Genomic DNA, 22,617 nt, shown 5'->3' on the forward strand with positions numbered 1-22,617 from the left:
TCCTTTTTTTTTTCTCTGTTCCCGTTGAAAGCACCCATCCACAGGCCTCTTTTTCCTCTGCATCTTGACCGTTCCTCGTTCTTCCCTGGCTGCAGCTCACCAATACACATCACATATCACCTTGAGTCTCCTCGCCTCGCTTCTCGGCACCAGCCCCGCGGCGCTTAAAGACGTGCTGTGATTGGTTGTAAATCTGTGTAAGTCAGAGTGGGGCAAAATCCCACATGTTTGTGCGTCCCCCTGATCAGACTCGTCGTAACCCTTGCTAACCCTTTGGAAGAAGGAACCTTCAGGGGAACCGGGTGCAGCCCAGGTAAGACCTCGTGTAACCCTGAATCAATAACCTATCAGAATCACGTTCTCTATTCAACCTGCCATCTCTATATCTCTATAAGATACCGTTGAAGCCCAGACACAGTTATCAGATATCTGCCATAGTCTTGTCATGCTGCTAAATCGTCATGGGCGTCACTTTCTGCGTGTCGTTCGGGCCCACGTCGTCCAACTGCTTGTGACTGTTCACATTATCCCAGCCAAACCAGGCCGCACAAGTACGATTCGGGCTGCAAACCAGAGGTGGCTGTTAGCTAAGAACATCGAAAACATACAGTGGATAGCAGCAGTGTGTTCTTTACTCTAGCCCTTGTGGGTCACTCACTTCATCAACGTCATGACGCCGCTGTCGCGCCGCTCGTTGTATCCCCACGAAACGTGCCATGGGACTTCAGGCAAGCAATTGTGAGAGTAGAAACTAAACCGCTTCCAGTCCGCTGATGTTGGTACTGCCGCAACTACAACGCAGTTGATTGAGTCGTAGTCTTCTGCAAAGATGGTGAATTGTACAATAACCGTGCTAAAGTCTGAGTTGTAATCTGCAGTTGGTCAGCGATACCTTTTCCTCGTGTATACGCCAGATAGGCTGATGAACGTCAAAGTTCTCTCCGCTGTACACCGCTTACTTACACCGTGTTGCATTTTCAACTGACCACGTATCCGCATTCTCCAGCTCTGCAGCACTTCGAAGCGCCGTCTCCTGGGCTGTTTGCTCCTCGCGCGCCTTCACTGGCGCCATTTGCTGCCCCAGCTCCCTTTCGACCCCCGACCACAACCAGCTGCGCCGCTGCAGCTCCTCTAATGCACGTACCTCAGCCGTCTGCGACCCGGAAAAGCCGTCATCAGAATGTACGAGGCCCTCGTCAAAGTCATACAGTGCGCCGCGCGCTGCGGTGCCGGTACCCTCGAGTAGTGCCAGCCCGACAAGACCGCTACGCACGCCAAGCGAGACGGTGAAACTCGGCGCGGGGTCGGTGTTGGCTACAGGGTCAGACGGCTTGCATGGGACGCGCGAAAGAGACAACTGCGTCGCGGGCTGCGTTGTGGGCGAAGTGCTGGTCACAGTCACATTACAGCTAGAAGCTGCTGTTGTACCGCCACTGACGAGAGTGAGGAGGCTATAGGTGCACTGCGCGAGGTCTGGGCTGCATGTACGTTGGAGGCGCAGGATGGTCCAGTATGTGGGGGCAAACGAGGCAGAGAGAAGAGGCGGCGGAGCAGAAGAAATCGAGCGGGGGGTCAAAGGGAGCCCGAACGCTTTTGCAAGGCCTGAAAGGGCTATAAGGAATGTTATGAGCTTCATATATGCTAGTTTAGGAAGAAGGTTGATGTCAAACTTGTATGGGCACAATAGTTCCAATGGAGCACTCTGCGCGCGTGAGCTACGACAAAGTCTAGATGAATAAAGCAGAAGGAGCTTCCTGAAATGCGTTCACGCGAGTCTGGTTTATATACTTAGCTACCAGAGTATCAAACACATGCCAATCACGACATTTTGCTCATGTTTGCCTCTTTATTGTTTGCTGGCCTGTTTGCCTGAGGACGGACGCCCAGACTAACCAGCAGAACACCTACCTGATGATCTCCCGGCCCGCCACATGGACAACCATACTCTTCTCCACGTCGCACGTGTGTGCTGCTGTTTGCGACCACGATGCCACGCATCAGGTGTTGTTTCCAGGTTCCATCTGAATACCCAGCGCGGCCCCGCAGTACGCAAGGTCGGCCTGGGAACACAGACCAGTAGGCAAACACATCGAATAGAACAACAATGCCTTGATCGCAGGCCGAGATCTAGAACCAAAGCCCAGTACAATCGATCGTGCGCCCTTGTGCATTCTGCCCGAAACTACACTGCTTTGCTGTCTAGTAGTGCTCGACGCCCGTGTGCTAGTACATTGCACGCTAGAAGCTACACGGGTTGAGTCACAAGGCCTAGATGGCACGGACTAAGCTCATAGTTAGCCAATTTCTGTCGCTCCTTGCAGATGCATGATGTGGATGCCCTTCACATCGGCCTGGCAAGAAGTCGACAACACATGTAATAATAGGAGTCTACTGCAACGCCGTCTATCATGGAACATGATTATAATTCCATGCTATCACAAGTTGCAGAGCACTGTCCCCCTGAGTTGTGTGGGCTTGGCCTTGATCCCAGGCATGGTCGTGTGTGAGCAGCTCCTCGCACCACGGCCGGTCTATCCGCACATGCAGAGAGGCATGTTGTGCAAGGCCCAGGACTTTGAACGCACAGCATATCCACAGCAGACCACGAGGCTAGCTAGCATGTGGTCTGAACAGGGCAAGTCTAGACTAATTGCGCTGGTCCTGTTGGCTGATGTTGGTGATACTGTTGCTGTCGGTGGTGTTGTACTGTGCTGGCTATAACCCATGGCTGTAGGTATTATTAGTATCGTTGCTGACATCACTGCTACTGCGTGATATAGTGAGATGCCAGTCTGCAAAATGATCCATGTCGTGCCACGCGCGATCGTCGGACGACGTAGACTCTCGCTTCTCTCAGTACTTGGTATCAGCTAACACAGGAACCGGCCACTCCCTCGGGGAGACTTGGATGCAGAGGAGACCAGGAAAGCGCAAAGATCAAGGCATGACGTCCAGCGTCCCAGGTCCTTTTTCTCATGCCCTCCCCGCCCTGTCTCTTCCTGATCTTCCGAGGACGTTTCTATTCTTAGTCCATGCCGCCTGACACCGGCCGTCTCTCTGCAACGTCTGCATGCCGGTCACCACCACCAGACCCCTCTCCCCTTTTCCCTCGCTCCACGACGACGCCCAACGAGGCCTGACGTTGCAATCACTCTCGCCATGCATGTAGCCATCAACATCCCCAAGATCTAAAAAAAGATTCTTCACAGATGATAAGCCCAGGAGAAACAGAGTGTAGCGCCGACCAGCCGAGACAGCCTGCTGGGAACTTGCAAACTGCTACTTGGGGCAATATTCTGCGTGCATGGCATGCCGGGATCCGGCCTGTATATTGAATGTGAGCCAAGATATGGGATGCAGTCGCTGGGCGCGTAGAGCAGAGGGCATCTGAGGGTTTTATTGTGTTAGGGTTCGGTTACGTCATGATGCAAGACCCACCATAGTTGAAGAATCCTACTACAACAATAACAAGAATAACGAACTGCAACGACGACGGCTCACCCACACGGCACCGCCCACAAATTACAGAAAATGGTGCCACCCAGCCGTTCACTACTGCCCCAAAAACTCCCACTCCCAACAAGCAAGTCGATGTTAATATAAGCCCAGTTCAGGTCAAATCCATCCCAGACCCAGCCACACACCACCCCCCGGTTCAAAAGACCCTAGTCCGGCGCTTACACGGAACCCGCAACCGAGAAGACAGGCCTGTGATTGGCCAAGCAACGCCCATTGGACATCCGGCGGTGTCGCGGTGGAGAAAATGCATCTGCGCTGGGGCGGGCCCAACTGCAACGAAGCAGGCCTTGGCATGGCCTTCTCGTGGTGAATATGGCTCTTTCTGCGCTGTTCTCGGCTCTCGGAGAGGAGCGGTTGCAGCGGCGAGTGGTCGGTTGGTGTTCTATTTATATCGTGCGTCGTGGTAGAAGACGACGACAGGCTGAGAGACCAGGGAATTAAACAAGACGGAAGACACTAGGCCGTTCCGTCTCCTAGTCCTCTTGGTCTCCGTCCCCCTCCCCCCTCCTCCCTCCTCGTCATATGCCCTCGTTCCAGAGTCTTCTCTCTTATCATCCCTTTCTCAAGCTAGACCATGTCCCTGTTCCATCGAGTCCACCAGCTCTTTCTTGGCTCGGCTAGGTTTCCGGATGGCCAAGAAACAAGTGTTAATTGATATCCTAGAGAACTAGCCCAAATGATGAATAAGGAAAAAAAAAGAGGATGAAGAAGAGAAAAGAAAACTCCCAGTATATCTCATGTAGCTCCCCGTCTTACTTGCCCTGTCCTGCTCTCCGGGCTGCTCTGTTCTTTGCTAGTCAGCAGTAGCCACTCCTCCTCTGCTTTTCTGTATGCATGTTCTCTGACCTGCTCCCCCTTCCCAGAGCCACACCAGTTTGCACTTGAGAAAAGAAAAGAACACAAGCAGCCCCGCGCAGCTCATGATGCTTGCGCCCCTCCTCCTGCTGCAACTCGGCCTGGTGCGCCTTGCCGGTGCACTGCAGGTCACACCCGGCTCGCCGTGTGCCCAGCAGTGTATCGACAACACCGCCGCCGACCCATTCGCGGCCTTGTCGTCCAACACAAATGCTTCAGACATTGTATGTACCGATGATGCGTTTGGCAACGCGGGTGCCGGCACCAAGTTTCGCGAGTGCGTCGAGTGTCTGCAAAAAAGCGACAAGGTCAATGGCACAGAGTCTGATCTGCACTGGTTATTGTGTAAGTGAGGCAAGCAGCCAACCAACGTCCTAAACAAAGTTAACATTGTTGCGTGGATAGACAACCTGCGCTTTACGCTGGGCACATGTCTCTTCAACCCCGCCGTCCTCCCCGAGGCCCAGCAAATCAACTCCCCATGCCTGACACCCTCGGCCTGCCAACCGCTTGAGCCCGCCATCACACAGGGAAACTTGAGTGCATCAGACCCGGCCATATATGGGTACTGCTCGGCCGGCAGCGGAGACTTGCTGACTCAAAGCTGGGAGGAGCCCTGCGCCGCGTGCCTCCAGAGCACGACGGACCAATACTACCTGTCTAACTGTGAGTTGATTGGCGTCCCAACCATTGGCTTTGAAGCCAGTTTGTGGCATGACTAACACTACCGCTTGTAGTTCTCGCGGTCCTCAAGGGGGCTTGTGCACAGCAGCCTGCGCCAGGCGCTCTACTCAGCATGACTGGCGAAATATTCTCACGCAGTGCTGTCAACGTCACCGTCACCACATCAGATGACTCCACCAATGACAGTGACGATGACTCCGGTGGTATGAATACCCCCATCATCGTCGGCATTGCTGTCGGGGGTGCGCTAGTCTTGGCTGGCGGCATAGGGTTGTTCTGGGTCTACTTCAGAAGAAAGAAGCGCTACGAAGGCGCCACCGATGCGACAGCCGCCGCCGCGCCTCAGCCGCGGGACCCCGAAGCCGAGGCTGCGGCGGGTAACATTGCCAGGACTAATATCGGGGAAAGCATCCCGCTGCACATCACGCAACACAACCCCGGCCTGATGTATGCACTAGTGGCAGAGCAGCGCGCGTCGGCATCCATGGATACCACAAGATCGTCGGTATCGGTGCGCGAAAAGCACCAGTACTATGATGCCTATGAGAGTCCGCCGCCGACATTTGGCCTGGGCTACGGACGGGGCCCTGCATGTGGCAGTGCCAGCACGCTGGTCCCGCATCCGGCGTATATCCCCGGCCGGAGCAGCAGGACCACTAGCATCAGCTCGCTGCCATCTCAGTCTCCCTCTGATTCACCGTCCCAATCATCTGTATCTTCTGCTAGCTTCCCGCTGGTAGCCAGTCAGGACAGAAGACCACAGGTTCCGGCATTGATCACTCCGTCGAGCAGCCAGTACAGGCAGAAGAAATTCATGCCACCACAAATAACCGTTCAAAGTGCAAGCCCTATTGCTGAAGAGGACGAGTCGCATTCTCTACCAGATAACTCAAGGCCTAGGACTCAAAATGCTGGGCCTGTGGCTCACTACGATCGGTGGAGGATGTGAGATCAGCATCGTTATGGCGACCGCGTATAGATTCTTTGGTGTGATTTCGGAGTTTGGGTGGGCGTTTTCTTTCTTAGGGGGTGGGGGGCATAATTCACAAGCGAGCTTTGATTCTTCAGTTTTGACAACACACGGAAAATCGAATTAATAATATCTAAAGATGGCATCTTCACGTCACTCAAAGCAAGACGACTCACAGCAGACTATCGTGAAAAAAATTGATTAGCAACCGAGAAACACAATCACCTTGTCTCGTACATGCACATTAACCAAGGCGCTGGCCGGGTCCCCGAGACCGCCATGAGTCGGGCAATACCCCCGAACCATAGGAGACACCCGTCGACCGTCCGCTAGATCCGCTGCCACCAACAGTCTGGCCCTGGCCGGAAGTAGCGCTGCCTGCAGCGTTACGACCAAAGCCACCACGGAGGACGCGGGGCGAAGTGGTAAAAAGCGATACAAAGCCAGGGGTCGCCAGTATGTTGCGACCGCCACCAAACTCTGGGTAGATTCTGGTGATAAAGTCCCACATGTGAGCAGCCAAAAGTCCTGAAAACTGTAGTGGCAGCATGTACATGCCAGACTGAGGATCCTGAACAAAGCCCATGAGCATCAGCGCGTAGGGCATCAGCTGCGCGGGAATGGTGAAGAGAAACAGGGATGCCTTTTGACCACGCTTGTCCTGTGAAGTTGTGTATGTCAGAGCAATTAGGAATCCCGGCAAAAACGACGCATACACATTTGACAGTCCAAGATAGAGACCCATCTCGTTGAAGGCCTATGGCGCAAAGAAATGGAAACGCGTTAGCACTGGCACAATATCAAATCAGACTGTAAACCGGATTGTGAGAACAAGTGATGGGACGGAGAGTTTAGTAAAGCGTTGTTTATTAACAGTAATTCTTAGTAGATGAAATGTAGGGAGCTAAGAAAACCACCCGGACAAGTATCAAGTACTCGCCGAGTCATCCATATAGGCATCCCACCAATCCACACGGGCCAGCCTTCTATTTTGCGAATGATAGGCTGGCCATGTGCAGAGCTAATCTTCCTCGATTTCAGGAACCGCTTCAGTTAATGAGCACTGGGCGGGCAGATAGTCGAGGTGCAGTCATGATACATGACAGGAGGAGTTTGGGGCAGGGCAACATGCACGGCATTCACGATGTAGAAGAACAAGTAAACTTTGTCTGCTCAAGCATAGGGCACTTACAATCGTCATCAGCGACACACATATCAGATACCACACAACGTCTTCACGGCGCGGGAACCGTGAATTGCCAACCTCCAGCTCAACTAAGCCTCGGTATAGCATGAACGGATCAAACAGCATGCCCAGGCCGGATCCTGTCAGCAGAAAAGACGCGGGTAAACGCCATATCTGCGGTGGAATCTGCAGCATGTGGAACCAAGTGAACATGATCCATCGGTATGGCAACAGCCCGGTATAGACGAGGATCGACATGCCAAAAGCAGCAGCCGTGATGGTTCTGACGAGTGTTAGGATATCGGGTGAAGCTGAGGACGAACTGGATGTTTGCAGAAGCGCACAAGCGCGGTGCGTGAAAAGCCTACCTCGCGACGGGAGGCAACTCCCAAAACATTTCCAGAGCTGCCATCTCAACTTTAAAGATGGTACTTCGCGTGAGAACGATGTATCTTTTGCAGACCAGATGGGAATGTATGAGAGTTGCTGGGGGTCGGATGGGCAAAGACAAATGCTTGGGGAGAGCAGACAAGGCAGAACCGAGATGGCAGGGGAAGATGGAAGATGGGTTTGGGGTAGAGAGTTGATGAACAAAGAGGAAGAGATGTGTCGTAAGTTGGAGAGGAGGGTATCTGGCTATTTATACAAGTTCATAGGTGGGTAGCGATTCAGGGTGCTAGGGCCATCGTGTCCTATTTGAAAGAGATTCTGGTGGAATAACAGAGAAGGCAACAAGGTAACAGTGCAAACTTTGCAAAAGTGGGTAATGAATAGTGGGTCATTATCACGTGAAGCTCAATTACTCATCAAGAATTCGGGCTTGACGTTCTCCACTTATCTACGATTCGTCTGAATCAAATCCAGCGATTCAGCGGATCATATTTTAAGTCAAGTAGTACAAGTACATATAGCTACTCTTATACTAATTAACCCTATTACAGGCATTGATGATTACTTTCGTCGTGCAACTTTAAAAACACACAAGTTTCATCTACACAATCGGAGATGTAGGTCCTATCTACAGAAACTCTGCTTAGCCAGACACGGGCAATGCAAGCACGAGTTGAAGTTTTGCGCATCGTCAAAAAATCAAATAAAAATGGCCAAACATTTGGGTCACGTGGTGGCGGTTGTCGCTGACTCAGCCGGCGGAACTTCCCGCCACTCCAAGACGGCGATCTCGGCCATAATCTTGTTGTCAGCTGGCAAGCTTCGCCAGCTCCGTCGCAAACGGTCAAAGTGAACTCGGCGACCTTTGCAAATGTGTATTGCCTGATCAAATGTGCCACTGACTGACTCGTTTTGTTTGCACTTTTCTTCTGCCTCTAAACACCCGCTTTGCTAAAACGTCCTCGCCATCATGTCCTGGCAAGCGCGCAGTTCTGAACGCGAGGCCGAAGCCACAGAGGCGGCCTGGGAGTCTGTTTACGGCGCCCTTTCGGGTGGAATTAAATGGGGCCTAGGTGCCGGAATCTTGGCGATTGTCGGCATGAAGATGTCGCCGGTTTACCGTGGGCTGACGGTCCAGTTCAAGGTGTAAGTGTGCAAGTATTCTCTGCTCTGGCTGGCGTTGCGAATCCCCTGCTAGAGACTTGCTCGCCTTGAGTAGAACACTGCCGCTGACCAAGACACAGATATATGCAGATGTCGGCCATGGTTCTGGGTGGCATGATTGAAGCTGATGCCCGATTGCGCATGTACGAGACACGCATGCGACAGATGCGTCGAGAAGAAGCCCAGGCACAGAAGTGGGAACGCCTCATGGCAGAGATGGACGACGAAGACTAAGATCTTATGGGCGAGGGACAAGAAGGTGGGTGGGTAGCTTTGTGCTCTATCGGCCGTGGGGCAATACCGCCTTTGTTTGACTGCATTGAGTTAATGATTCAGGACTATCTGTTGGTTCTCACGCCCGCTGCATCCAGACCATCATGTCTATATTATTTTTGTACTATATCCCAAGCAATGGGGAAATAAATCAAGAACGCCGAAACTCCAGCAATGACGCAAACTAGGACATGGCATACATTCATAAGCTCGTTTTGGGCACACGCCGGCCACGGGCCCATCCCCCATCGCTCCCTCTAGAGTACTTCAGGCGGGAAACTTCTTGGGGTCTATGTTCAGCTTGCACAGCCGCACCACACACCCACTCAGCTGCAACAGTGTTTGTACACCTTCCAGGATCTTCATGTGCGTAAAGCCAATTATTTTGATAAACTCGAGCTTCGCGTGTTCGCTGAGCGTGGGGATTGTCTTGGTGACCTTGAACATGGTGCTGATGATATCGTGACTGGAGTACCCCAAATCCCACAGCTCGCGCAGGGCATCCAGTGCCGCATCGACATTGCCGGCATGGCAGGCCTTGAGCATGGCCTGAACTTTAATGGGGTGTGGGGAGTCAACCACCTTGAACACATTGTCACCCGAAACAAAGCCAAAGCCAGCATGGGTCGACTGCAGATTGTTGATGGCCTGGCGCATGTCACCTTCGGCACTGAAGACAAGGGCGGCCAAACCGTCATCTGCGTATTGGACCTTTTCAGCTTCGATGATTTGTAGTAGCCGCTTGACCACCTGCTCATCAGTGAGGCGACCATAGCGCAGAATGGCGCATCGCGACTGCAGCGGCTCGATGATCTTGTTGGACTGGTTGCAGGCAAAGGCGAAGCGCGTTGTGTTGGAGTAAATTTCCATGGTGCGGCGCAGGGCCTGTTGGGCGCCCGATGTCATGGAGTCGGCTTCATCGAGGATAATGAGCTTGTGGCGACCCGGCGGGAGGGTGACTTTCTTCTGGGCAAAAGTCTTGATGCGGTTGCGTACGACGTCAATACCTAAGCAAGAGGAGGGTTAGAGGATGGTGGCAATGGCGGGGCCGTGAGAGGGAGTTATACCTCGCTCGTCACTGGCGTTGAGCTCGAGAACAGCTTCCTTGTACGTATCACCCAGCAATTGGCGCGCAAGACAGAGCACACTGGTAGTCTTTCCGATACCAGGCGTGCCTGAGATGATCACATGTGGCATATTACCCTCTCGGGCAATGATCTTGAGCCGCTCGATGGTCTCAGTGTTTCCTACAACATCGTCGAGAAACACAGGTCGGTACTTTTCAACCCTTTACGTCCATGGTGTCAGTATGATTCCTCAGACAGAAAGCCAAGAGCTTGCCGGGCGAGGCCTACCAGGGAAGTTCATAGGTGGAAGCGGCGCCATTGGTGCCAGCAGAGGTGCCGCCAGCGGCCAGAGCCTTGGTAGTGGCAGAGTTGGAGGACTCGCCAGACTTTTCCGTTTTGTGCTGAGACATGGTGGGCAGACGAGGGGGGAGGTGTGTAATGCAAAATGAAGCGTGAGGCTTGGGCGTGAAGCGTGGTGAGAAAGTTGGCAGCGTTGTTGACGGCGACACGTCGAAGGCGCGTTAAGTGGAATGGCCCGCAATAGTAGTTGGGTTCTAGCACAGGAGAGGTGTGATGCAGGAGATGCAGTTGCCTCTGGGTGTTGCACAGACCCCAACCCTAGTGTAGGCTGCCGTTTTACGACTCTCATGGCTCTGTGTGGCCTTTGGCTCCCAAGAGCGGCTAGGCCCAACACGCCCGCAGCTGATCCGAGTTGCCCGCTGCATTGCATTGCATTGGGTCTCTGGATCTTTTGTTTCCAGATGCTGTTTTATGCCCATTTAGTTGTTGTTTGCTTCTCTGCTGATGTGAGTTTCTGCTGTCTGCAACCCGTCGGGCCGTCATTGCTAACTGCAGGCTTCTTGCAGCATTAGAAGCCCTGAAAATACAGCGGCCGTCCCGCTATACTTGGCCCATCACCGCTGTCGAACGGACGACGCCGACCGGCCGATTTGCCTGCCGAACTGTCTCTGGCAAAGCCGACGTTTCCTCCTCTTCTCTTTTCTTCTTTTGTGCGATCTACGCGATCTCTCGACGTCCCCATAGTTTGGGCATTTGCAGCTTGCTTCAGGCTGCATCATAGCGAGGCTGGTGCCGGCTGTACACTCCACCATTCCATCCATCGCATCTGATACAACACCTGGCTTCTAATCCGCCTGCGTCACTGCGTTGCATCGTCTCAGCCTTGTCTGCCGTGCATCTCTCTGCTCTTTGCACCTCGTCTCTTATATCCTCCTCTCCTCTTCTCTTCTCCCACACACTTCACACTCCGGCATGTCTCGACCATCAGATCCGTCTCGTCCGACCGAGCTGCCTGATATCTCGCCACACCACGACTCTGACTCCGACTCACCCTCTGACAGTGACCTGGAACTCGAGCTCGAGGAGCTGGTTCCCCGATCTCCCTCCAAGTCCGCGACCGCTTCCTTTTTTTCCGACACCAGAAATACCACTTCCGACGCACCATCTCCAGCAGACTCCGCCGCACGGTCTGGGCCGCGTATCGCCCTGAGGAAACTCCGTATGGGCGGCCGCAGGACACGACGCTACGGCGACCTGGGCCAGGATCGCGACGGCCATGACGATACCGAAAATCTGATTGGCCGCGGCGGCCATAGCCGTCAAAACTCAGGGCCCACCGACGACGACGACACGCCGCTGCTGTCCTCGGGCGGCGGCTTTGGCGGAAGCGGCGCTGGCCATGATTCCAACAACGGCAGTTCATGGGCCCAAAAGCGCCATAGAAAACAGACCTTTACGCAAAAAGTCAGAGCCCGTATACAAGGGCTCGTGCCGTGGGGTGGTGGCGCTGGTGGGTTACGATCTCCCCGGATCACTAACCATGCTGATAACGACTCCGACGACGACTCCGACAATGCCAAAGACGCCGGTGCTGTGCGCATTGTTGCCGTGGGCTCTGCACAATCGTCCCGCTTCCCAGCAAACGGCGTGTCCAATGCAAAGTATACGGCCTTCACCTTTTTGCCAATTACACTCTACAACGAATTCTCCTTCTTCTTCAACATGTACTTCCTTCTGGTGGCCCTTTCGCAGGCTATTCCTGCCCTGCGGATTGGCTATCTACTCACCTATGTGGCTCCTTTAATCTTTGTGCTCTGCATCACCATGGGCAAAGAAGCTTGGGATGACATTGAGCGACGCCGTCGTGATAACGAGGCCAACTCTGAGGGTTATACCGTAATTGCTTTCGACGAGCCAACGGCCCGCCAAGAAGCTCGCAACAAGCGCCACGACCGCCGCACCCTGCGCTCTGAGGTCGTGGCTGGCCGCAGCAAACGCCGTCCCAACAATAACGTTGATCGACTTTCCGACGTGCAGGAAGAGGAAAACGCCCTGGAAAATGATGGCGAGATGCTGTCCTCAACAGTCCGCGAGACGTGGAAAAAGTCAAAGGATCTCAAGGTCGGCGATGTACTGAAGCTTGGCAAGGGACAGCGTGTACCCGCTGACATGGTTATTCTCAAGTGCTACATGGACTTGAAGGAAGGGCGCCGAAGTAGCACACACGATGGTCGCAATAGCATAGGCGAGAGCCGCCTCAGCTCCGATGCCACTACCAAGAAAGATGAGAGCGAGTCAGGGAGTGCCTCAGGCGGCGAGACGTTTATCCGCACAGACCAACTGGACGGTGAAACAGACTGGAAGCTTCGCCTTGCCTCGCCTCTCACTCAGAACCTGCCTACGGAAGAGCTTGTACGCCTACGCGTCACTGGCGGCGCGCCTGACCGCAAGGTCGGCGAGTTCACCGGCACCCTGGAACTGCTCGAGTCTCGATCTGCTGCCCAGAGCACTGCAACCACAGGCATGGGGCCAGCTGCTTTGGCCAACTCGGCTGGTCTCTCTATTGACAACACGGCTTGGGCTAACACCGTTATTGCATCACAGGGTGTTACACTAGGTGTTATCATGTACACTGGCTCACAGACGCGCTCTGCCATGTCTACGGCCCCGTCGCGGTCCAAGATTGGATTGCTGGAGTACGAAATCAACTCTTTAACCAAGATCCTGTGCGGCTTGACGTTGCTACTCTCCATTATTTTGGTGGCGCTTGAGGGTTTTGAGAACACGGACGGCACCATTTGGTACGTCAAGATTATGCGTTTTCTGGTGCTCTTTTCCACTATTGTGCCAATTAGTCTCCGTGTCAACCTGGACATGGGTAAGAGCGCATACTCGTATTTTATCCAACACGACCCTGGCATTCCCGGTGCGCTAGTACGCACCAGCACTATTCCCGAAGACCTCGGCCGCATTGAATATCTGCTGAGCGATAAGACCGGCACGTTGACGCAGAACGAAATGGAGATGAAAAAGATTCACATTGGTACTGTGTCATATGCTAATGAGGCCATGGATGAAGTCGCAGACTATGTCAAGCAGAGTTTGAATCACGTCCAGACAGACGGCAGTCTCGTCACGCCCTCCATGTCAGGAGGGGTCAGTTCCATTGGTTCAGGCGGAGGTAGTGGCGGAGGTCGCACGCGCCGAGAGATTGGGTCACGTGTGCGTGATGTGGTGCTGGCGTTGGCATTATGCCACAATGTAACACCAACTGTGGAAGACAACGTCAATGGCGAGCAGGTTGTAGCATATCAGGCTTCGTCACCTGACGAGATTGCCATTGTGCGGTGGACTGAAGCTGTGGGCTTGCGCCTGGCGTACCGCGACCGTACTAGTATGATACTCGAGTCGACGCACTCTGGGAAAACAGTGGTTCAGGTGCGCATCCTCGATATTTTCCCGTTCACGTCTGAGGGCAAGCGTATGGGCATCGTTGTGCAGTTCCTCGAGTCTCCTGCTGCGGCCGGAGCTCCGTTTGACCCTGAGAATGGTGAAATCTGGTTCTATCAAAAAGGCGCCGACACAGTCATGAGTAGCATTGTCGTGGCTAATGACTGGCTGGACGAGGAGACGGTCAACATGGCGCGCGAGGGTCTTCGGACGCTTGTAGTTGGTCGCCGTCGGCTTTCGGCACAGCAGTACCGCGAGTTCTCAACCCAGTACCAAAAAGCATCGCTATCCCTAGTTGGCCGTGACGCCGGTATGGCATCGGTGGTGTCGTTGCATTTGGAGCGTGACCTTGAGCTGCTTGGTGTCACAGGCGTTGAAGACAGGCTGCAGCGTGACGTGAAGCCATCGCTCGAGCTGCTGCGAAACGCCGGAATCAAGATTTGGATGTTGACAGGCGACAAGGTCGAGACAGCGCGCTGTGTGGCTGTCTCGTCCAAGCTTGTCGCTCGCGGACAGTACATCTACACGGTACAGAACCTACGCTCCAAGGATAACGCACAGCAGCACCTCGATTTTCTGCGCTCCAAGCCCGACTCGTGTTTGCTCGTTGATGGCGACTCGCTTGCTCTTTTCCTTTCTCATTTCCGCCTGGACTTTGTCGCCGTGGCCGTCAAGTTGCCGACTGTGGTGGCTTGCCGTTGCTCGCCTGGTCAAAAGGCCGAGGTGGCGCGCCTGATTCGTGAGTACACGCGCAAGCGTGTGTGCTGTATTGGCGATGGTGGCAACGACGTGAGCATGATTCAGGCAGCCGATGTTGGTGTTGGTATCGTTGGCAAGGAGGGTCGCCAGGCCTCTCTGGCCGCCGACTTTTCCATTGAGCAGTTTTTCCATCTGACGAAGCTGCTGGTATGGCATGGACGCAATAGTTACAAGCGCTCGGCGAAGCTGGCCCAGTTTGTTGTGCACCGCGGCCTTATCATTGCCGTGTGCCAAACTGTCTACAGTGTCGCCATCAAGTTTGAGCCCGAGGGCCTGTACAAGGTAAGCAAGAATCAAAGTTTGTAGCTCTGGAACACTATACTGACGTCATCCGTTTGTTTGCAGGACTGGCTCATGGTCGGCTACTCGACTATCTATACGGCCTTCCCCGTGCTGTCGCTTGTACTTGACCGCGATGTTGACGAGAACCTGGCTACGCTGTACCCCGAGCTGTACAAGGAACTGACGTCGGGGCGCTCGCTGTCGTATCGTACATTTTTCGTGTGGGTGTTTGTGTCCATCTACCAGGGCACCATCATCCAGGGCTTTGCGCAGATACTGACCGAAGTCGATGGGCCGCGCATGCTGGCTGTCAGCTACACGGTGTTGGTTCTCAACGAGTTGCTGATGGTGGCTATTGAGATTACCACGTGGCACTGGCTGATGGTGCTGAGCATCGTGGGGACCTTCTTGTCGTATGTGATTTCGGTGCCGTTCCTGGGCAGCTATTTCGATCTGTCGTTTGTGGCGTCGGTGTAAGTTTTCCTTGATCTTTTCGCATCTCTCTGTGTGTGCATCTTGCTAATCTTTATTTAGTGGCTTCCTGTGGCGCTGTTTGGCCATTGCTGCTATCTCGTTGGTCCCGCCGTACGCCGGCAAGGTGATCCGCCGTACTATGAATCCGCCGTCGTACCGCAAGGTGCAGGGTGCGTAGAACCCGGGACTGAACGGGTGCGGGAGGTTGGTGTAGCTTTTATGTGTTGTTTTTTTTGGTTGCTTCATTGGGGTATTGTGTTATGTTTTTGTATATGAATGACGTGTCAGTCTGCGTCTGTCTGCTTTTTTGTCCCGTGTCTGGCGTCCAAGTCGTTTTTGCTACTATACATTTCTATCTTACAATGCATTGCTGGCATTGCTGTCTCTCTCTGTCTCTATGTCAAAACTGTCTAGTCCAGGTTCACCACCTGCCACTCGCCCTTCAACCCGTTGCCGTAGCGTTCGATAATGCCGTCAAGCATGCCGCCCTCCCGGATGCGTCTAAATGCTGGCGCATTGTCTTGCGTAATCCGGCCGGCGTACCGGTCTACAAAACCATCCGGCCCCGAGACCAGTACTAACTTGTACGCGCCCTCGCCGCCCGGCCGCGCTACCACTTTGGGCTGTCGCTCGCTGTACGGCCCCGATGCCACTGGAAGATACGGTCGCGCACGCGTCACTGACTCCGCCGCCCTCGCGCCCATCGGCGTACTGGCGCTGAGCCCCAGCGTCTGTTTGATGTCTGCCTCGCTGATCGACGCATCCTCGCCCGTCACTGCCACGCGCGCATCAAAGCGCGCCCCGTGCGCTGCCTTGAGCGCCTGCAATCGCTGCATCATGGGCGATGGATTGGCAACATCCTGAGCGGGGTCGAGCAGACCAGTAGGCTTGTGGCTGCTGAACCACCCGGGTACAGCTGGCTTGACGGCGGCGCGCGGCACACTGGTGTCGACGTCGGCTCGTGAGTGCACGGCCCAGAGAATGCGCACCTTGCCGGGGGCGGAGGTGTTTTCGAGCAGCGCATGTGCGGCTTGCAGCGCGGGCGCAATGGCAGAGCCGCCGGCGATGAAGACAATCTCGTCATCAGCGCGGTCAGGCGGCGTCTTGAAGAGCAGCGTGGGGTAGGGCCCGCGCAGCTCAATCTGCTCGGCTGGCAGCTTGCGGTCGAGGAAGCGCGAAACTTCTCCGTCGGGCAGCACGCGCACCAGGAAGTGCAGGATGCCGGCTTTGGCCTCGGCGGCGCTGGAGGGCGGGAGCGGCGTGTATTCGCGGACGATCTGGATCTGCGGCTGCTTTACCTCGACGGACCACAGAGGGAACTTCCATGCGCCTGAGGAGGTCGAGGCTTTGGCAGGATCGGAGGGGTCGGCGAGGTAGGGGATCGGTATGGTGGGGTCATGTTCTTCGGGGTGCACGGTCATGACGAAAGAGTCGAACGATGCGCGCTCTTTAGTGTCAATGGTGTAGGAGAGGAATTTGTCGGGGTTCAGCGCCTTTTGATAGCGCTTGTTATTCTTCATGGCCGGCATCATGCCCATAAACATGAAGAGGACGCCGCCCAGGAGGAGGTATTTGGTGGTGTTGTCGAGCTTCCGCGCCGGATTGGTAGCAGAGCCAGATTTCGGACCCGGGCTCGGGCCGTTGGCGGGGGCGGGACCATTCACGGAACTTTGGCTGCGTAGTTGGCGGAGCGGGTAGCGAGCGGCGCCCAGGGAGAGCGAACGCCGGGGATCTGCCGGGAAGCGGGCACAGGCCCGGAGAGCAGAAGCGTTGGGTCTCATGAAGAGCTCGAGAAACAATGGCCGGGCTGTCTTGCAGATGGAAGGTGCGCTGCTCCGCTGCCAATTCGATGGAACTGCAGAATTTCTGAGACTCTCGTGATGCGGCGGTGATCTTCTGCCACAAGGCTGAGGGTGGCAGAAAATGCGGCCAGTCCATTGGCCAATAGACAGTCAGCACTGCGGCTAACAATGGGCCCACGCAGCTTGCCCCACTAACAACGTCAACAAGGCTGGCAGCTCTCCAAACCACCAGCGAGCATCACGACTGCACCACGAGAAAGCTTCAATTGCCGGGCTTTAATTCGGCGCACGTGCCACCTCAAGGAAGCACCTTGTCTGCCGGATCTAAAGCTTCGGCCAAGTCAACACCCCGCGCGTCACACACACACACATCACGAGTGCCGCTCTGCGGTTTTCTTACTCTTTGACCGTCGCCATGCAAAAGTTCCTGCGGGAATGGCGCCAGGACGCGCTCAACAAGACGCAGTACGAGTCTGCCATTTTTCTTGGTGACAAGCTACTTGCAATGACCAGTTAGTGCCGACCCGTCTCCTTTTTCTCTCCGCCGGCCGCCCGGACCCGTTACTGACCGCCGGCCCTCTTGCGCTAGACGACGACAACGACGCCTTTTGGCTGGCTCAAGTGCACTTTGCTACGGGAAACTTCACACGCGCCTATGCCTTTCTCGTCAAGCACGACCTGACCACGCGCAATCCCGCCTGCCGCTACCTCTCAGCCCACTGCATGATCAAGCAGGGCCTCTACGACGACGCCCTAGCCCTCCTCGGCGAGCGCAACCCGACACATCTGGTCGCCAACTCGACGGCCAACAAGCGCAAGGCCCAGCCGAACACGCGCGCTGCTAAGGCCGGGGCGTCCAAAGAGGCGGCTGCTCAGGAGCAGGGCCGCAAGTACGAGGCGGCCATGTGCCACCTACGCGGCTTATGCTACACCAAGCAGAACGCCTTCGACAAGGCCAAAGAGTGCTACAAGACGGCTGTGCAGATCGACGTGCAGTGCTTTGAGGCCTTCCAGCAGCTCATGGCCAACTCCATCATGTCGCCCGAGGAGGAGTGGGTGTTTCTCGACAGCCTCGACTTCGACTCGGTCTCGGTCCCTGGCGACCCGCCCGCGTCGCAGGAGGCCGCCGAGTTCACCAAGATGCTCTACACCACGCGCCTGTCCAAGTACAACAATCCCAGCGAGTTCACCACTGCCTACGAGTCGCTGTCGACACACTACCACTTGGCCAAGAACCCCGACCTCCTCCTCGCCCGCGCCGATCTGCTATACACGCAGTGTAAGTTTAAAGACGCCTTCCACATGACCGAGTCCATCCTGGCCGAGGACCGCTACAATTTTGCCGTGTATCCATTGCATCTGGCCGCGTTGTTCCAGCTCCAGCGCACCAACGAGCTGTTCCTGGTGTCGCATGATCTGGCCGACCACTACCCAGATGAGCCATGTACATGGCTGGCCGTGGGCACATACTACTTTGCCATAAACAAAATCCCCGAGGCACGCCGCTACTTCAGCAAGGCCAGCATGATGGACCCGCACTTTGCGCCGGCCTGGATCGGCTTTGCCCACACCTTTGCCGAGGAGGGCGAGCACGACCAGGCCATCTCAGCCTACTCGACAGCCGCGCGCCTGTTCATGGGCACGCATCTGCCGCAGCTTTTCCTCGGCATGCAGAACCACGCGCTCAACAACATGGCCGTGGCCGAGGAGTTCCTCAAGACAGCCTACGGCCTGTGCAAGACGGACCCGCTGCTACTCAACGAAATGGGCGTCGTCAAGTACCACCAGGACCAGCCCCAAGACGCAGTCGTCTTCTTCGAGGCCGCGCTCAAAATCGCCGCCGACGCCGACGCCGAGCCTGACGCCTGGATCGCCGTGCGCATCAACCTCGGCCATGCCTACCGCCGCCTACGCGTCTATGACCGCGCGCTCGAGTGCTTTGACGACGCTCTGCGCCTCGGCGGCAAAAACACCGCTCTCTTTACCGCCCGCGGCCTCATCTTCCTCGAAAAGAACCAACCCGACGAGGCTGCCATGGAGCTGCACCAAGCCCTTGCCATCAGCCCGCAAGACGCCATTGCCACCGACCTGCTCAACAAGGCCCTGGCCGAGTCGTTTCTCTTTGGCGCTGCAAAGGACGATGGCGCAGACGAAATCAACGTCCTCGACACCCATGCGCTCTCGGCGCCCGCCGAACCGCTGCTGCGTACGCGCGACCGCAAGGGAAAGACCTCTGCCTCGTCATCTGCGGCGCCGGCACCGGCGCCAGCGCAGATGCGCGGCTCGCGGCATGCGCCGCCGGTGCGGGGAGCGCAGAGAGGCATGAGGGCGCGCGGCGGCTTAGCTGTTGGCGAGGACGGATCGATGATGGAGTTGACGGACGAGGAATGAGTGCGTGGTCTTTTGTTCTGACTCGCTTTTTGTCGGCGGACTTGGGGTGGGCATTCTTTTGGCGTTAATATTCTTTCTTTTTGGTCTTGGGCGTTCTTTTTTTTCTGCGAGACACACTGTCATCAGATTCAGACAGCTTGAATTGTCTTTGTTTCCTCATGTTTCTTTTGCTTTTTGTCATAGACTGAACGGCTTTATCCACCTTGCAACACTACAGAAAATAAAACGTGAAAAACATACGTAGTAGTTGGTCATCACAGCCTCTGATACCCATGTAACATCATCATAGCATAGCATGTGGTGGCATACATCAAAGCGTGGAAATACATCAGGACGCTGGAAACTCCGCCCTCCCCTCCAAAGACAATGAATAAATATGCAAGACTGATCCCATCTCTTCCTCCTTGGCCCACCTATCCCATCCATCCTCCTCCGCTCAGGCGGCATTGCGGTACACCTGCTGGCCCTGGCTGCGCAGCACAATCGTCTCGCGGCGCTGCAAGAGGCGAATGGCGCGCTCAAAGGCCGTCTCGCTAAACTGCCGGCCGTGTACCATTTCGTTCTTGAGGGTCTCGAGGTTCGTCGTCCAACCAATGGGCAGCCGGCGCTTGAGCTCCGCCTCGAGCCGCGACGTCTCGGCGTTGAGCTCCTTGCTACCCTGGTCCGAGCCCTGTTTGACGGCCGCCATGGTCGAGGCTGTGAACAGCTTCATGGCATAGTCAACGTCTTCCTCTGTGGCGAGGGGCGACAGGCGCGCCTTGGCAATCGACTCGGTGATGCGCACAATGGCTTCCAGCTGACGCACCGTGATAGGGATGGACGACCGCGTGTTGGCGAGCATCTCGGCCGCGTGCACTTCCTTGCGGATAGTGACGAAGCTAGAGGACAGCTTTTCGGCAGCTTCGGGGCTCAGGCGGGGAGCGCAACGACTGCAGGGTGTTGTGTTTGGTTAGCCTAAATCAAAGAATGATATCTTAGTCCACAGGTCACACTTACGATTTGCAGTAGCTAATGTACCGCCGCATCTTCTCCACAGGCACTTCGGCTTCAGGCTCTGCCTCTCGACCACCACGGCCATTCATCTGGATGCCCATCACGTGCTCAGCCATAGTAATATCCTTGTGGCGCGAGTGCTCGTCGCGGACAATGAAGATCATGTCAAAACGGGACAAAATGGTAGTCTGGAAGTCGATGTTCTCGCCAGGGGTCTTCATGTCATCGTAGCGGCCGAAAATCGGATTAGCAGCAGCCAGCACCGAAGTCCGCGCATTGAGGACGGTAGTGATACCAGCCTTGGCAATGGAAATCGTCTGCTGTTCCATGGCTTCGTGAATGGCCACACGATCGTCGTCGCGCATCTTGTCGAACTCGTCAATACATACAACACCTCCATCGGCAAGCACCATGGCACCACCTTCAAGATAGAACTCGCGCGTAGTCTGGTCTCGCTGTACCGAGGCCGTCAGACCGGCAGCTGACGAACCCTTACCCGAGGTATAGATTGAAATTGGCGCTGCCCGCTCCACATACTTTAGCAGCTGCGACTTGGCCGTACCTGGGTCACCAAGAAGCAGCACGTTGATGTCACCTCTGAGCTTCATACCATCGGGCAGAATCTTTTTCGAGCCGCCCAATAACAAGCACAAAATGGCCTTTTTGATTGTTTCGTTTCCGTAGATGGATGGCGCAATACACGAGGCCAGGGTGTCAAAGATGTTGGGTTGTCTGCTCATTTCGAGGAAAGACTGCTCTTCTTCGTCTGAAAAGTTGAGGCCACCCTTGATTGTCTTGTCGATATCTGTTCTGATTCCTATACAGCGCAGATACGGCGTTCGAATGGCCACTACGCCGCTTGTGCTCTGGTTCTTGCTGTTGCTCTTGTTCTGGTAAATGGTGAACACACCAACAATCTCACAGCGTGAGCCAGGCACAACTCTATTCGTCAGATACCGGTCGGCAGAAACAAGCACGTGGCGAGGCAGTTCTCCCACAGGAACCTTGTCGGGGGCCTCCTGGAGCTTGAGCACCTGCTGATCGATGAACTCGGACTTTTCGTGCAGCACAAAGTATGGGTCGAGCGGGCACCTCGGCGAATCATCTTTGGGCTTACGCTTGCGCGAGCATTGCCGCGGTAGCGTGACGCCCGAGAAGCCTCCATTGATGGTGAGGGTCTCATTGTTTTGGCACGACTGGCACTGGATGTGGAGGACGGTGGCCCGTGAAGACAGCACCGAGGCACCAATGACGATACCAGATACGCGCACAAGCTTGCCAATCACGCCGGACTTGAGGTCGCGCAGGGATGTGGCGTCAACGTCGGAGTGTACAAGGAGCTGGTGTTGCGGCAGATCGACATTGGCCTGGTGGGGAAACAGGAAACGGTGGGTGCACATTTTCAGGGCGTTTTCGAACTGGAAGACCCGGCAAGGGAGCAGTTAGCGGGCAGCCAGGGTGACCACGAAGGGAGCAGAACAGCGGAGGAAGAGCCGATCCGGCGGAAGACAGGGCCCAGCTTCCGCCTCAACCATGGAACACATACCACGGGGATTGTCTCCTCCGGCTGGCCAGTCAGGCGACTGGCAAGATCGGGATCGGCATTGATCAGGTCGGTGATGTCAACCTCACAGAAGTAGCGCTTAGAGAGAGCATTCTCGGTAAGCTGCTGGCTGCAATAGAGAGGAATATCAGTATGGTCTGACCCGGGCAGGAGCATCAGTCGAGCACGTACCGATACGGGAAGTTGGTGCCGATGGCAAAGGTGCTGATGAATTGCTCAAATCTCTTCTGGAATTCGAGGTTGGAGTCCTGCACCGCATGGCTTTCCGAGTGCTTGAATGAGGCCGTGGTATACACGGAGCGGGAGTCCATGGCGGCAGTGTGGCGGCGGGGCGGTGGGACAACGCAGAAGTGTGGCGAGAACAGATGGCGTAACCAAGACGGAGGTTGCGAGGCGGCGGTGATGTTTGTGTTGATTGGCTTTGTTGACTTCCGGCGGAGGAGGGGCTCATCGGCGTTGAATTGTTGTTACAGGGATTATCAACGTGGACGCAA

The 22,617-nt window shown here is 55.3% G+C and overlaps 9 protein-coding genes across 9 annotated transcripts; 4 read left to right on the plus strand and 5 right to left on the minus strand.

The window, feature by feature from the left end:
- Positions 1 to 451: 451 nt before the first annotated feature.
- On the minus strand, positions 452 to 1,636 carry BROUX77_004294 (uncharacterized protein; the record flags this gene model as incomplete). Its single annotated transcript, XM_073749040.1, has 3 exons — positions 452 to 563; positions 659 to 872; positions 964 to 1,636. 3 exons carry the CDS (start codon positions 1,634 to 1,636, stop codon positions 452 to 454), a joined length of 999 nt encoding a protein of 332 aa, XP_073604751.1.
- Positions 1,637 to 4,442: 2,806 nt separating this feature from the next.
- Positions 4,443 to 6,007, plus strand: BROUX77_004295 (uncharacterized protein; the record flags this gene model as incomplete). Its single annotated transcript, XM_073749041.1, has 3 exons — positions 4,443 to 4,719; positions 4,780 to 5,040; positions 5,112 to 6,007. The coding sequence occupies 3 exons, from the start codon at positions 4,443 to 4,445 to the stop codon at positions 6,005 to 6,007; spliced, it is 1,434 nt and encodes a 477-aa protein (XP_073604752.1).
- Positions 6,008 to 6,272: 265 nt separating this feature from the next.
- Positions 6,273 to 7,626, minus strand: BROUX77_004296 (uncharacterized protein; the record flags this gene model as incomplete). The annotated part of the gene is made up of 3 exons (XM_073749042.1): positions 6,273 to 6,785; positions 7,221 to 7,497; positions 7,583 to 7,626. The coding sequence occupies 3 exons, from the start codon at positions 7,624 to 7,626 to the stop codon at positions 6,273 to 6,275; spliced, it is 834 nt and encodes a 277-aa protein (XP_073604753.1).
- A 948-nt stretch (positions 7,627 to 8,574) lies between these two features.
- BROUX77_004297 (uncharacterized protein) lies at positions 8,575 to 9,002 on the plus strand (the record flags this gene model as incomplete). The annotated part of the gene is made up of 2 exons (XM_073749043.1): positions 8,575 to 8,750; positions 8,849 to 9,002. The coding sequence occupies 2 exons, from the start codon at positions 8,575 to 8,577 to the stop codon at positions 9,000 to 9,002; spliced, it is 330 nt and encodes a 109-aa protein (XP_073604754.1).
- Positions 9,003 to 9,308: 306 nt separating this feature from the next.
- On the minus strand, positions 9,309 to 10,518 carry BROUX77_004298 (uncharacterized protein; the record flags this gene model as incomplete). Its single annotated transcript, XM_073749046.1, has 3 exons — positions 9,309 to 10,048; positions 10,109 to 10,329; positions 10,397 to 10,518. The coding sequence occupies 3 exons, from the start codon at positions 10,516 to 10,518 to the stop codon at positions 9,309 to 9,311; spliced, it is 1,083 nt and encodes a 360-aa protein (XP_073604755.1).
- An 862-nt stretch (positions 10,519 to 11,380) lies between these two features.
- Positions 11,381 to 15,551, plus strand: BROUX77_004299 (uncharacterized protein; the record flags this gene model as incomplete). Its single annotated transcript, XM_073749047.1, has 3 exons — positions 11,381 to 14,899; positions 14,963 to 15,372; positions 15,434 to 15,551. 3 exons carry the CDS (start codon positions 11,381 to 11,383, stop codon positions 15,549 to 15,551), a joined length of 4,047 nt encoding a protein of 1,348 aa, XP_073604756.1.
- A 232-nt stretch (positions 15,552 to 15,783) lies between these two features.
- BROUX77_004300 (uncharacterized protein) lies at positions 15,784 to 17,154 on the minus strand (the record flags this gene model as incomplete). The annotated part of the gene is made up of 1 exon (XM_073749048.1): positions 15,784 to 17,154. One exon carries the CDS (start codon positions 17,152 to 17,154, stop codon positions 15,784 to 15,786), a length of 1,371 nt encoding a protein of 456 aa, XP_073604757.1.
- Positions 17,155 to 17,590: 436 nt separating this feature from the next.
- BROUX77_004301 (uncharacterized protein) lies at positions 17,591 to 19,566 on the plus strand (the record flags this gene model as incomplete). Its single annotated transcript, XM_073749049.1, has 2 exons — positions 17,591 to 17,687; positions 17,765 to 19,566. The coding sequence occupies 2 exons, from the start codon at positions 17,591 to 17,593 to the stop codon at positions 19,564 to 19,566; spliced, it is 1,899 nt and encodes a 632-aa protein (XP_073604758.1).
- Positions 19,567 to 20,002: 436 nt separating this feature from the next.
- On the minus strand, positions 20,003 to 22,434 carry BROUX77_004302 (uncharacterized protein; the record flags this gene model as incomplete). The annotated part of the gene is made up of 4 exons (XM_073749050.1): positions 20,003 to 20,495; positions 20,563 to 21,977; positions 22,106 to 22,232; positions 22,295 to 22,434. 4 exons carry the CDS (start codon positions 22,432 to 22,434, stop codon positions 20,003 to 20,005), a joined length of 2,175 nt encoding a protein of 724 aa, XP_073604759.1.
- Between the last annotated feature and the right edge of the window lie 183 nt (positions 22,435 to 22,617).

The sequence above is a fragment of the Berkeleyomyces rouxiae genome, assembly GCF_048999995.1.
Source record: "Berkeleyomyces rouxiae strain 22BRR77 chromosome Unknown BrBRR77_ptg000004l, whole genome shotgun sequence".
Taxonomy (NCBI): Eukaryota; Fungi; Ascomycota; class Sordariomycetes; order Microascales; family Ceratocystidaceae; genus Berkeleyomyces; species Berkeleyomyces rouxiae.